This window comes from Limulus polyphemus, unplaced genomic scaffold (genome assembly GCF_000517525.1).
Source record: "Limulus polyphemus unplaced genomic scaffold, Limulus_polyphemus-2.1.2 Scaffold4706, whole genome shotgun sequence".
Taxonomy (NCBI): Eukaryota; Metazoa; Arthropoda; class Merostomata; order Xiphosura; family Limulidae; genus Limulus; species Limulus polyphemus.
The window spans coordinates 1-13,917 of record NW_013670316.1 but is presented as its reverse complement, the minus strand read 5'-3'; the positions used below and the strand labels follow the sequence as shown (position 1 = coordinate 13,917).

The 13,917-nt window shown below is 33.4% G+C and overlaps 1 protein-coding gene across 1 annotated transcript in view; it reads right to left on the bottom strand.

Moving 5' to 3' along the window:
* LOC106471572 (exocyst complex component 2-like) overlaps positions 1-13,398 on the bottom strand; it is a gene marked incomplete at its 3' end in the record, with an annotated part of 83,099 nt that extends 69,701 nt beyond the window's left edge. The window contains exons 1-2 of the mRNA XM_022400181.1: positions 13,101-13,398; positions 8,511-8,681 (exon numbers count right to left, since the gene is read on the bottom strand). Coding sequence (XP_022255889.1) covers positions 8,511-8,681; positions 13,101-13,206 — 277 coding nt within the window. The remainder of the gene's footprint in view (positions 1-8,510; positions 8,682-13,100) is intronic.
* Positions 13,399-13,917: the final 519 nt, after the last annotated feature.

Here is a 13,917-nt window from a genome sequence, read left to right as displayed (position 1 = left end):
TTAAATATATATATTTAAAAGTAAATAAGTGACTGAAAAAATTATTGTTGTTATTGTTTTAGCGCAATCTGCGCTCCGTCTACAGCAGAAAATCGAACTCTAGATTTTAGGGTTGTAAGTCCGTAAACTTACCCTCGATCCACTAGAAGACAAAATAGCTTAAGTTTAATTAACTAATCGTCTGTTCGTCCAATTTTTAAGAAACGTTGTATTCTGTTGATTGCCAACCCGAATTATCTCTGTATCTATCCATCTGTCCAAATATATTTCCTCTGGTTTATCAGTTCAAAATTAGGGACGGTTGACGTAGATTGCGCTTAAGTCGCTTTGCGTGAATATCCATAAACAATCAACGATCGAAACACGTAGTGTTAACACTGTGCACACGTCGCAGTCACGTTCGCGCGAGATTCATTAAGAACTCTTCAAATCTGAATCAGTCGAAGTCTGTTTCTGTGGGACTGTCAATTCTATGAAATAATAGAATCGCACAATGTAAGGGACTGGGTAGTTGAAACAAAATAAATTTAACTACGCAAAGAAGGATGTGAATACCACACCGAAAATGTTAGTAATTTTGAAAGAACAAGATGTGTACAATAATAAGAAAATTTCTAATGTACAGGACGTGAGAAATTTTCCAGGATAAAAAAAAAAAATAAGCGCGCTTTTACGATTCTGTAAAAAGTTTGAAAATGACATCTTCGTTCCAATTCTTTCATATATCAGAGGCCCGGCATGGCCAGGTGGTTAGAGCACTCGACTCGCAATCTGCGGGTTCGAATCCCCATCGCACCAAAGATTCCCGCCCCTTTTAGCCGTGGGGGCGTTATAATGTGACAGTCAATCCCACTATTCGTTCGTAAAAAAAGTAGCCCTAGAGTTGGCGGTGGGTGGTGATGACTAGCTGCCTTCCCTCTAGTCTTACACTGCTAAATTAGGGACGGTTAGCGCAGATAACCCTCGTGTATCTTTGCGCGAAATTCAAAAACAAACATATATTTCAGAACGCGATCATGACACGAACAAAATGCGATGCTCGGAAAAGAGTTTCTAATTTCTTGATAAAGACCAGAAAACCCAAGTATGTCTATATCATCAGAGGTTTCGATCGTGACACTTAACAGAAACCTATTCCGAGTGAAGTAGTTTTAGACATAGCATTCATATTTTTATCACGTGTGTCTCCCATTTTGTATATTTAGGGTCTCAGTGGATAGCTTTTCCGAATAACTAAACTAGAATTTATTTATTTTTAAATCGAGAAAAACCTCGTATCTCTACTCTATTGGCGCAGCTCACAACAAATATTGCTTATGTCACACTTTCAAGATGATGGTACCAGTGATAATATAACAACCAATCATGATTTAGGATTCTATCAAACCGAAAAGCATCTGTATTCAACTAGAAAATTATAAAATATTTTAGCGTCGTTATTACATTGGACGTTTTTCCTTTATATGTTGTTTTAATTTTATTGGAGGACCGGGAACAATAGGACATTAGGACGGTAGAAGTTAACATGGTGGACTGTTGATCCGAGGGCTTATGGTTTGCGTCCCGTTGCCGAAAAATAAAGAAACAAAAATCACGCTTTGCATTTTGGGTACGTTTTATCGCACTCTTCGATGAGATGAGTAGCCCAATAGTTGGCGGTTAGTGCTTTTAATTAAGGGATGATTAGCGCAAGTAACCTTTGTGTAGATTTCCGCGAATATCCGAAACAAATAAACATTTTAGTGCCCCCTAGTGGCACAGCGGTATGTCTGCGAATTTATAACACTAGAAACCTAAATACGTAAAAAAAAAAAAAAATAATAAATGTCGGCAAATCTATCTATATGAATGGTGGCGCCACCAATACAAGTTGCGCAGTTATTACCATCTACTATGCAAAGCCGTCAAGAACTAATGGGGTCAGCAGAATTACCAAAACCATCACGGATGAGTACAATGTCCGGTCTGTGCTGCCGATTCGCTATTTCTTCTTAATGTCCCCAGGTGGCTCAACAATAAGTCCGAGGACTAATAATGATACAAAAATTGGGTTTCGATACCCGCGGTGGCCACAGAACAAATAGCTTAAAGTATAGCCTTTTGCTTAAAACAAACTTCTTCTGAATTATAGTAAAGTTAATTCAAATAAAATATAATATTAATAATAATAAATAATCAAATAATAGGTGTGTTAAAAATAAAATAAATAAATAATATTATCAACAAAATATGAATCCTTACCCTAACAATCTGATTTGTAAGTTAATTAAATAAAATTGTTTGTTTGTTTGTAATTAAGCACAAAGCTACTCAATAGACTATCTGTGCTCTGCCTAGACCACTAGCCTCCCACCCCCCATCCCCTGTGACTCTGAACGTTTATAACGCTAAAATTCGAGTTTCAACACCCGTGGTTGGCACGGTACAGATAGCCAGTTGTGTGTGTAGTTTTGTGCTTAACAAACAAACCTAGACCACTAACTATCTGTCGTATACCAACCAGCCCTGGTGTTGGGCTTCCTTTGGCACTGAACATAGGAGGCGTAGCGTGGTTCACTTATTATAACATATTCTTTTTTTGCTTTCACTCGTTAGTTCTTAGATTTACACTAAAGTAACGTTTTGCTAATATACAGACTACAGCTGTTTCCTCCTAATGAGATGCAGTAAAGATATTTCTGGAGGAATCCCCATACGTATCTTTATTTCCTTCGACGATAAGAAAGGAAAAAAAAATGATGGTTTCATAGCGAATTTTTATCGCGGCTACAACAAAAGCGTTGTTTAATGGAGAACCTTCTTTTTATATACGTCTATCGCAAAAAACAATTTATCTGACAGCGTAGACAGAGCTTTATTAGCTTCTGAATAGAGAGAAGTAACACATTTTGAGTCATTCTGATACCCTAACAACAAGAGCAGATAATTAAGTTCGGGTGGCACTTTACGCTTCTGATTTTACAAAGGCTTTACTGTATATCAAAACACACGGTACTGCGTTGTGCGGCCAAAACAACCTGGAGGACACACTGTTATGTTATTAACAGGAGTGATAGTTTAGCGATTTTCCACTTTCTGTAGCTCAGACTGTGGTAATCCAAACTAACACATAGTTTCAGTGAATGTGTTCTACTGGACCATCACTTCACATACCAGATTTCAAGACAATCCATTGAGAAATACACGAGATATAAAATATAAAACCTTTCATTCAAGTTCTTCTTATTTTTCTTCGCACCGAAAATACGGAACTTTATTTGATAGAAAAACATACTTAACTTTTATGGATTTTTTTTTCAAAGTTGGAGCTCTGATAGATCTCTATAACCTATAATTATATGTCAAATTTGGTCTAAATATAACCCGCGTGTGCAAAATTATTCAACAAAATCGCTCAATTTTGACCAAAGTTGTTTCGCACGCCTACGCAAAAGGTCACGTGAGCTATCGGTCTAAAATTTTTACTACAGCTTCACCTAAGAGTAAAAGTGGACCGTCTTTAGTTTTCTGTCATTCGTATTAAAGACGGATGATTTAGAGCAGTGAAAGGACGTGCAGATACACAAGTATTGGTTAGGCTAAACAAACTAGATTAGCAGTTTTTTGGTCAAGTTTTCAAAAGAATCAAAGGGGTGGACGTTTGGTATTCATTGTCAAGTTTTAAACACGAATTTGTTAAATTTTATGAAGTTCTCCTGATTAAAGAGCGTTTAGTGTCACGTGATTTTAACTTAATCAATTAGCATATATAATGATGTTTGATACGCAAGCCCTCATTAAGATAGTTTGAGGCCCTGGCGCACTAATTTTTCTTTGAAGCCCCTTGAATAGAGTGCAAGCAGATATGAAGTTAATTGTAATTAATACATATTAAGTTAATTACAGAATATGAGCTAATTATTCGAAATAAATTAGAATGTGATGCATCTAACTTTTAAGGATGATATATTAAAATTAAACGATTGTAATAATAATTATTTACTTGTACAACATGGCTAGTAAAAATGAATTCGGCACAAAAAAACAATAGAGTTATTGTACAATATTACGGAAGCATACCAAAACATTACTTTAAAATCGTTTTATTTATTTATTATTGTTGCGTCATCGAGGTCACGTGACTAGTGTCACGCCCCCTGCTTTCTGGAAATATCTTGTATCTTCGTGAATTGTCGGGAGATTACTAGATATAGGGTAGTCTGGTATATATAAGAGGGTGACAACGTGACGGGACAATGATGTGTGTGTAGGTAATGAGTAACTGAACTGCAGTCAGAGAGAGACGTATTGTTGAAGTCTAGTTCGTGATACGTGAATTATAGTTTGTTATAGCGCAACTGTTGAAGTTGAGTGTATCGGTAAAGTTATATTCAGAAAGAATAAACCAGTTTTATTAAGTAAGGACTTGTGTCGCTAAAGTTTCGTCGGAACGAAGTCACGGAAAGTTAATTAACAAACGGAGACGTAACACTGTAAAGATGAAACATGTAAAATTGATCCACAAAAGAATTTCTAATACCCATTTAGACTGTCTTTTTTTTTATCTGCATTTGACAGTAAAATGTGGTAAATGGACCTAATATTCTACCCTTCCAAAAAATACACTTTCTTTTTTCACATTGTAGTCTGTGAAAGATCAGACATGCTAGTCTGTTTATTCACCTGAATAGCACTTTATGCACATAGGCTTAAACAGAGGGATCAGAAAACACTGGTTCAGGCATAACGTTCCTTAATTTTTAACTGAGGATCAGATGAAAGTCAACCAATTAGCAGCATCTGCCACCTGAGGAGGCTACTCTTAAATGAATAGTGGAGTCCACTGCCACTCTTATAATGCATCCACTGCTCAAAATGTGAAGAGTTTGGTGGCACCACACTCGAAACTAAAGATTCTCAAATCCACAATCTGATACACTAACAACTACCATACTCAGACCCAGACATGTCAGTCACATGCAAAACAGTTTAAAATCTTAATTTTTAAGATTAATTTCAATCACAGACAGTGCCTGAATACTTGGAATGTTTATCATGCTTTTCTTAATGTTTACACTAATGACCATAACATCTTCAAACATCATGTCTACATTACACTGTTTACACTAATGTCCATAACATCTCCAAACATCATGTCTACATTACACTGTTTACACTAATGACCATAACATCTTCAAACATCATGTCTACATTACACTGTTTACACTAATGTCCATAACATCTCCAAACATCATGTCTACATTACACTGTTTACACTAATGACCATAACATCTTCAAACATCATGTCTACATTACACTGTTTACACTAATGACCATAACATCTCCAAACATCATGCCTACCTTACTATGTTTACACTAATGACCATAACATCTTCAATCATCATGTCTACATTACACTGTTTACACTAATGACCATAACATCTCCAAACATCATGCCTACCTTACTATGTTTACACTAATGACCATAACATTTCCAAATATCATGTGAACCTTACTATGTTTACACTAATGACCATAACATCATGCCTACCTTACTATGTTTACACTAATGACCATAACATTTCCAAATATCATGTGAACCTTACTATGTTTACACTAATGACCATAACATTTCCAAATATCATGTGAACCTTACTATGTTTACACTAATGACCATAAAATCTCCAAACATCATGCCTACCTTACTCTGTTTACAATAATGACCATAACATCTCCAAACATCATGCTTATCTTAATGTTTACACTAATGACCATAACATCTCCAAACATCATGTCTACATTACATTGTCTACACTGATGTCCATAACATGATTAAACAGCATATCTACTTCATGCTGTTTACACTTTATCTTCCAATCGATAAAATGCAGTTCAAGTTCAACATCAACAACAGAAGAAAACATTCACTTACTTGAATGAGCTTGTAATGGTCATGACAGGTTAAGCTTAAAAAATGATGACAAAATGAGAAACACTAATTTATCCTGGAGAGGATACAGTGAGTTGCAGCTATGTGTAGCTCTCTTTCCAGAAGGCATGAATCAAACACACAATTTAACTATATAGCCCATGTTCTCTACCCATAGGTATTCAAACAATATAAAACATATGGATGAAGTGTGGTCCCTCCTGGCATCCCAGTGGTGCTGGACTCTGCATGAAGTTGTCTTACCACAAATGTTTTGTTAGAAACTAACACGATAAGTGTGCTTCTCAATGTACTTACAATTTTTAGCATTAATATTGCTGGGTCCTAATCCACTCATGAAACATAGTAAACAGGTTGATGACAAGTTTAAATGTATTGTATCATGACCCTCGTTTTACCATATGTAATGTACCATGAAATAAAGTGTTGTTTCAAAACTGTTCATTAATGCTACAAGATTAATATTATTTAATGTAAGTAGAATATAGGGATTGCTTCTATTCAGAGGTTATTTACAGTGGTAAAAAGAGTGTGAAACACATGATAGATTGTACAATATTAGGATTATATTTCTAACAGATATGTTAACTACATGAACATTTTTCAAGAACAACTTTACCTGACAGTGAATGGCCAATTAATATATCAATGATAGTCAACAATTATCCACATTTATAATTACTGTGATGAAAAACTTAATTTCTAATAATTTAAATCAAAATATTCTCAGTGATTTAGAGCATTATTTTTCATGATAGGCATGAAAACAGCTTCTGTACTTTCAATAATAAAAATAATATTGTATAGTGCTTCACATCAGCATCTTTTACTCCACACTAAACTTTTGATTATTCAAGAATAGCATAACAAAAAGTTTAAGGTTCTCTTAAAATTGTAATTTTTGCTGAATTGAATTTGTTGTTAATTCTTTTGGTTCATATTATGAAACATATTTTGCCAATAAAGTAAATAAAGGAAAAGTTTGAATATTAGTGACTTTAAGAACAAAAAAAAAAATCCAAGAATTAATGTCAAAGTTCAATTTTTTTTTAAAAGACAGTTTTTACTAGGAATAAATAAATTGTGTTTGATCAGATATACAAATGTAAAAACTTGTGTCAGCACACACAAGTAGTTAGGCTTAGTTGCATAATACAGTAGAAATACAGTTGATCAGTTGAGCTCAGACATGGACCATCAAAACTGTTATGTCACTGGCTAAGCAATTTCAAAAATTAGCATCATATGTTACAAGTGAAATTACACAGTGTTAACATAGTAAACATTCAGTGCAAGTTACATCTGCATATAACAGAAAAAGACAACTACATATTACCAACAACTTACTCTCTCTGCTATTCTCCCACAAACTTTCGGTCTTCATCATGTAAATGCCCCTTCCGATTTAGGGGAGGGAAGAGGGTTATCAGAACAAACGACCTCTTATTTTATGCTTCCCACAATTCCTTAAACACAACAATATAACAAGCCATTCAAACTGTATATTATTATTTTGTTTCCAAACAAGCAGAGCAGAAACAGCAGTGGAGCTGGGTGATTAATGATTCATTAGAAGTAGAGCTGAGTGATTAATAATTAATTAGTAGTAGAGCTGAGTGATTAATAATTAATTAGAAGTAGAGCTGAGTGATTAATAATTAATTAGAAGTAGATTTTGGTGATTAATGATTAATTAGAAGTAGAGTTTGGTGATTAATGATTAATTAGAAGTAGAGCTGGGTGATTAAGGATTAATTAGAAGTGGAGCTGGGTGATTAATGATTAATTAGAAGTAGAGTTGGGTGATTAATGATTAATTAGAAGTAGAGTTGGGTGATTAATGATTAATTAGAAGTAGAGATGGGTTATTAAGGATTAATCAAAAGTAGAGCTGGGTGATTAAGGATTAATTAGAAGTAGAGCTGGGTGATTAATGATTAATCAGAAGTAGAGCTGGGTGATTAAGGATTAATATCAATATAATAAATTAACTGAGAGCATTGGCTGATGACATAGAGTTGTATCATAAAATAATTGATCAATCAACATCATGAGTAAATCAATTAACATCACAAAAATAATCAACTAATCAAAACTAGAATTTTTTATTATTACTGTTTTGATTATTCCAACTGTATAAGTAATTGTACTATTGTCATTATGATTTTATATTATTATTTTTGATTAATTCAATGTCGTTCACCTTAACTGATTAGTACCATAACTCATAAAAATAGTCAACTAATTGGAATTAGTGTTACTGATTATTCTGCTTTGAATATTACAAATATCTAAGTTTCAATTAGCTAAATGTAATGATTAATGAGCCAATGACTGATCAACTCGAAAAGTCCACTTGTCATTTTGTTCTCTGCAGAAGTAGCATGTTTTGCAGTTGTTTAATAATACACTGAAAATGTTTTAGCCTTTCTCTACTGCCATTTGTACGTATATACATGTAATCCATTTAACGTGGATCTACATGAGTTATTATAAGTTATATTTCATAAGGTGCACCGCTAATAAAGATAAAAAATGAATATTAGAATATTTCTTACCTGTTACTTATCAACAGACTTACCAGTAGACAATTTGGTGTATCGGAACTGAACAGTACACGTTCCTCTTCCACCCGAACGAGTGGTAACAATAACATCGCCTCCCTCAATGCCCCCAGTCGCACGAACAATGATCTTACTGGGAGACTTCCATTCTACATACAGCAAACACTCAAATCCACCTATTGTCAAACCTTCAAAAAAATAAAACTGTAAGAAAGCAACACCTGATAGTATCAAAACAAATATTCTAACACAAAAAAATTATATATATATATGACTTAATAATTATTAAAACTGCCACTTGTACACCTACAGAACAGTAGGTTTTAGACAGAAGCATATTGACAAACCACCAATACGTTCAAGAATATTCTAAACAACATGTGTTGTAAGACACAAAAATAAATGCTACCAGTAACTACAATGATAAACACTGACGGTTTAGAATGAGATAGTCATAGTTTTGCTCTAAAACACAAAACATTTTGAAAAAAAAGTATGTACATAGTGTTTGGGCTGTGGTACCTAAAAAAGAAGATAAAAAAATGCTTATGTGGTTTTTCAATCATGTCTAACACCAATAATGGTAATTAATTCCAATAGATTGCATGTAGTTACATCATTAATAACAAATATCTGCGACAGTTCTCTCAAACTGTTTCAAAACTTTAAAGGTTTTTTTTCACTCAGCATATTAAAAGTTTGTGAAAAAAATCTTTTCAGACCCATGTTTCAGCAAAGATGTGACCATACTGCAGGTTAATGACACTATATAAGAACAGCTTCCACGTCTATTGCAGCCCTTTGTATTACTTCCCCAATTCTTCATTATGCTCAAATACTGTTTTATTATCACTCATTATTGCTTGACATTGAAACTGATATTATAAAGGCTTCTGTCAAGGTCACAGATGTCAATATTATACCACACACATAAACTTTCTGTACACACCCTCCACTACATTTGGATGTCAGCTTCAAAACAATATTTAACTAAACCATATGTACAGAAATCCAGGAGTAAGAAGTAAGATAATTTTATATGAAAAATATGATGGCATGAACACAAATGTCATTCTTACTGGTTTAATGAAATCTTACTATAGACTTAGATGTGTGACTAGGTGTTTTATTTTGATGGGTTTAATGAAATGTTACTATGGACTTAGATGTGTGACTAGGTGTTTTATTTTGATGGGTTTAATGAAATGTTACTATGGACTTAGATGTGTGACTAGGTGTTTTATTTTGATGGGTTTAATGAAATGTTACTATGGACTTAGATGTGTGACTAGGTGTTTTATTTTGATGCAGCCTTACCTTCTTCACACCTTGCTTAACAGTTCAGGAATTTCAATTCACATAATTGGTATCAATCAACACAGTTTACCTTTGCTTAATAAAGTGTAGATTTCCTATTATAAAAGAAATCAGTGGTAACCATACAACTCAATGAAAGATGCTTCTTTACATTCTATGTTGGAAAGTCTTCTTCACCTTCTGGTTGGTAACTCATTTCTTATCACTCATTCAAGTGCACCCAAGTCATAAAAACAATGTTACATGAGCAAGATCTTTGTAAGTTATCTTTAGCACAATTGATTGTAATAAATTTAACTTGTCAGCAGTCACTTTGAGGAGAGGGATAATGAGACTTCACACTGTGGCAATGACAGTAGCAATCCTCCATGTGGATATTGAGTTGATTTTGGATTTTCAAATGGGTGTGATCCTCCTACCTTGCCAATGCTATTTATCCTTCTGATGAGAAAGCTTGGGAAATTGGGAGAAAACAAAATGATAGGAGAGCTAAAACAACATGGATCTTGGAAATCGGTGATCTAGAGCATAACAAGTTAAATAACAGTTTAAAGCTAAGTCAGTCAAATTTAGAGGAAAACACAGTATATTAAAAAATTAACTTAGTTGTTTCTACTCTATTATAAGAAGTATTAAGAATAAAATGGATGAGGCTAGGGCTCTAGTTGAAATGGAATACTGATATAATGGAAATGAATAAACTTGGTTAGATTTGGTTAACAATGATAATAGTTATCTGTTGAAATTCCAGGTTATTGAAATTTTAAAAGATGATGTGAGGTGGTTCTTTGTATACGGGATAAACTGTAGACTGTTAGGATTGAAAACATAAAAAGTGGTAGTCAAGAGGTTAATCTGTACGTGTTACAATAAGGGGTTTTAAGGATAGAAAATTTTAAATTGCAATTGTTATAAGACATCTGATCAGACAAAAGTGGCCAATTAGAAATTTTATTATGGCTGGTAATAAGAATACTGATGTAACAATCATTAGTGTCTTCAGTTCTATGAGAATATGGCTGTTAATAAGAATACTGATGTAACAATCATTAGCGTCTTTATTATGAGAATATGGCACCAGCCATATTCTCATAATAAAGACGCTAATGATTGTTACATCAGTATTCTTATTACCAAATAAGAATACTGATGTAACAATCATTAGTGTCTATTATGAGAATATGGCTGGTAATAAGAATACTGATGTAACAATCATTAGCGTCTTTATTATGAGAATATGGATGGTAATAAGAATACTGATGTAACAATCATTAGTGTCTTTATTATGAGAATATGGCTGGTAATAAGGATACTGATGTAACAATCATTAGTGTCTTCAATTCTATGAGAATATGGCTGTTAATAAGAATACTGATGTAACAATCATTATCATCTTCAGTTCTATGAGAATATGGCTGCTAATAAGAATACTGATGTAACAATAATTAGTGTGTTCAGTTCTAGATGCATTATATAGGATTATATTGATTCAAGAAGTAAAGGAAAGATTTCTTGAAGTGATTTAGGATTATTCCTATGGCAAACAATTAGATCTAACCAGAAATAAGGAATGCTACTCCAGATATATCACCAAGTGCTAAAAAGTATATTTTTGCAAGTGTCGAAGTAGAGGAACATTTCGAGAAAAGTGATCATTGGCTTCACTGCATAATTAGAATTGATGTTTTGTTACATGTTGAGAGAAAAAAAAGAAATTTCAGTTATTAATTTTCATAAAGCAAATTTTGAAGCCAAGATCTATTGTTAGAGAATTAGAACAATGAATTAAAAGCTGATGTTAGACAGACTTAAAAACAATTTAAAAATAAACTTTTTAATTCAGGACAGGCATGTTCCTAAAAGGATCAAAAGAACAATGAAGATCAAATCTAATTTGTTTTTGAAAGATGTAAAATCAAGGATAAGTGCCACAAATTTAACAAGTTTAAAGTGACAAACAGGTTGGCAGACTTACAGAACTATAGCCTAGAAAAGTTAGGGATTTGGTTAAAAATGGCAGACTTACAGAACTATAGCCTAGGAAAGTTAGGGATTTGGTTAAAAATGGCAGACTTACAGAACTATAGCTTAGGAAATTTAGGGATTTGGTTAAAAATTAAATTAGGAAATATAAAGAGATTATGTTTGGAAATGTTAAATTTACAAGAAAGGATTTCATTAAGTATACTAAAGGTAAGCAAAATGTTAAAAATGAAAATTAAACTCTTAAAGGATGCTGTTGGCAAGGTTTTCTGTTGAAGACTGAGCTTTTAAGTGTTTGCTTCTGTTTTAATTTGGAGGGGCTTGATTTAAGTGTTCAAAATATTTATGGATTTGTTTGGACAGACTTCATACAAATTGCCTGTTTCACTGATGGAAGGAAATTATTAGAAATACAAATCTGAATATTAGAGATAACAGGTTAAATTCTTCTTTGGGGGCAAAATTCTGTCTGATGGATATATATAGACATGAAGGACTATATTTAAGTTTTATTTTTTGTGGACAGTCAATAGCTATGTAGGCCAAATGGCTCTTAACACATTTTCTTCCATTCTTAAAAAAGATAAAACATTAGTTAACAGTTTTGAAAATCATAAACATCAAGAGTTAAATCATTAATTCAATTAACAACTTTTAATTTCTCTAATAGTCTAATTTATAATACTAAAAAAGTTTTTGATATATTCCACACACATACACAGATATTATGCTTATATAGTTATAGCACAGCTGCTTATGTTATTCAATGTTTTTGATGTTTGTGGATTTTATGTGAACAGCCATGCAGTTGTTTAAGCTATATTTCATGCCAAATTGCTTCCAGATTTAATCTCACAGCACCAATTTTTTGCAACTTTTCTGGGGTGAACAAACCCCTAGGACCCCATAGCATTAGCATGCTGATTGTGCTTTGCACAATACGTGTTGGTTTTTGATCTCACAAAATTAGAACCCACCTTTCAAATTTTCTGCATACAGGCCTGTATTCGTGGGTTTTATTAACTTTGTCCAAAAAGCTAAGAAATTTCTACTTTATTTGAAAAAGTATAATGAATTACTTCAGTTTTTAAAAGTCACTGAATTGTTTGTGGCTTTTTACTCTTAACTTAATGAATGAAATCCCATTAACTGTAGAATCATGAGAATGATAAGTACATTTCAATCATACCCACAACTAAATAAAACTTTATGTTGAAAACGTCTTAAACTCTTTGCTATGATTGTTGTTCATTTTTTACAACATACACATGTACACCGACAATTATTGACGTATTATACATATTTACTTTTAACATCCTGTGATGATAGGCCCAAATTCTCTCCTCTCACAGTCACTTTAGTTCCGGGTGGCCCTTCTTTTGGAGAGAGACCTGTCACTTTTGGTGCCGCCATAAAATAAAATTCCAATTGAAATAAGCTTTATGTCAACTCTTTGTGAGAGTTAAGTTCAGTCATGTCTGGTTCATCATGCACAAAACGTTCTTAATTTTTTTCTTCTTAAAACAACAAGATATATATTTTCCCCAGATATGTCGCACTTTAAATAAGCAGGCTTCTCCTACCCATCCGCCCATCTATACATCTACAGTGGTGCTACCTATAAATAATATTTTTCATAACTAGTGTTACTCTTATTAACACTTTATTGTTGTCAGCGGCTAATATTTAAAATATTGTTGCGTCAGCGAAGTCACATGACTAGTGTCACGCCACGTTTCTAGAACTATCCTATACCTTGGCGAATGCTCTAGCATTTACTAGATATAGGGAAGTCTGGTATATAAAAGAGGGTGACAACACGACGGGGCAATAATGTGTGTGTAGACAATGAGTAATTGATCTGCAGTCAGAGAGTATTATTGAGCACGTTCGTTGATATAGCGTTTGTTATAGAGCGACTGTTGAAAATAAGTGTATCGTAAAGTTGTATTCGGAAAGAATAAACCAGTTTTATTAAGTAAGGACTTGTGTCGCTAAAGTTTCGTCGGAACGAAGTTACGGAAAGTTAATTAACTAACGGAGACGTAACAAACGATTTGTTGTGTGTTACACAAGGAGAATACATTGACCATCGAATTCATCAGCCCCAGACAATGGCAAGCC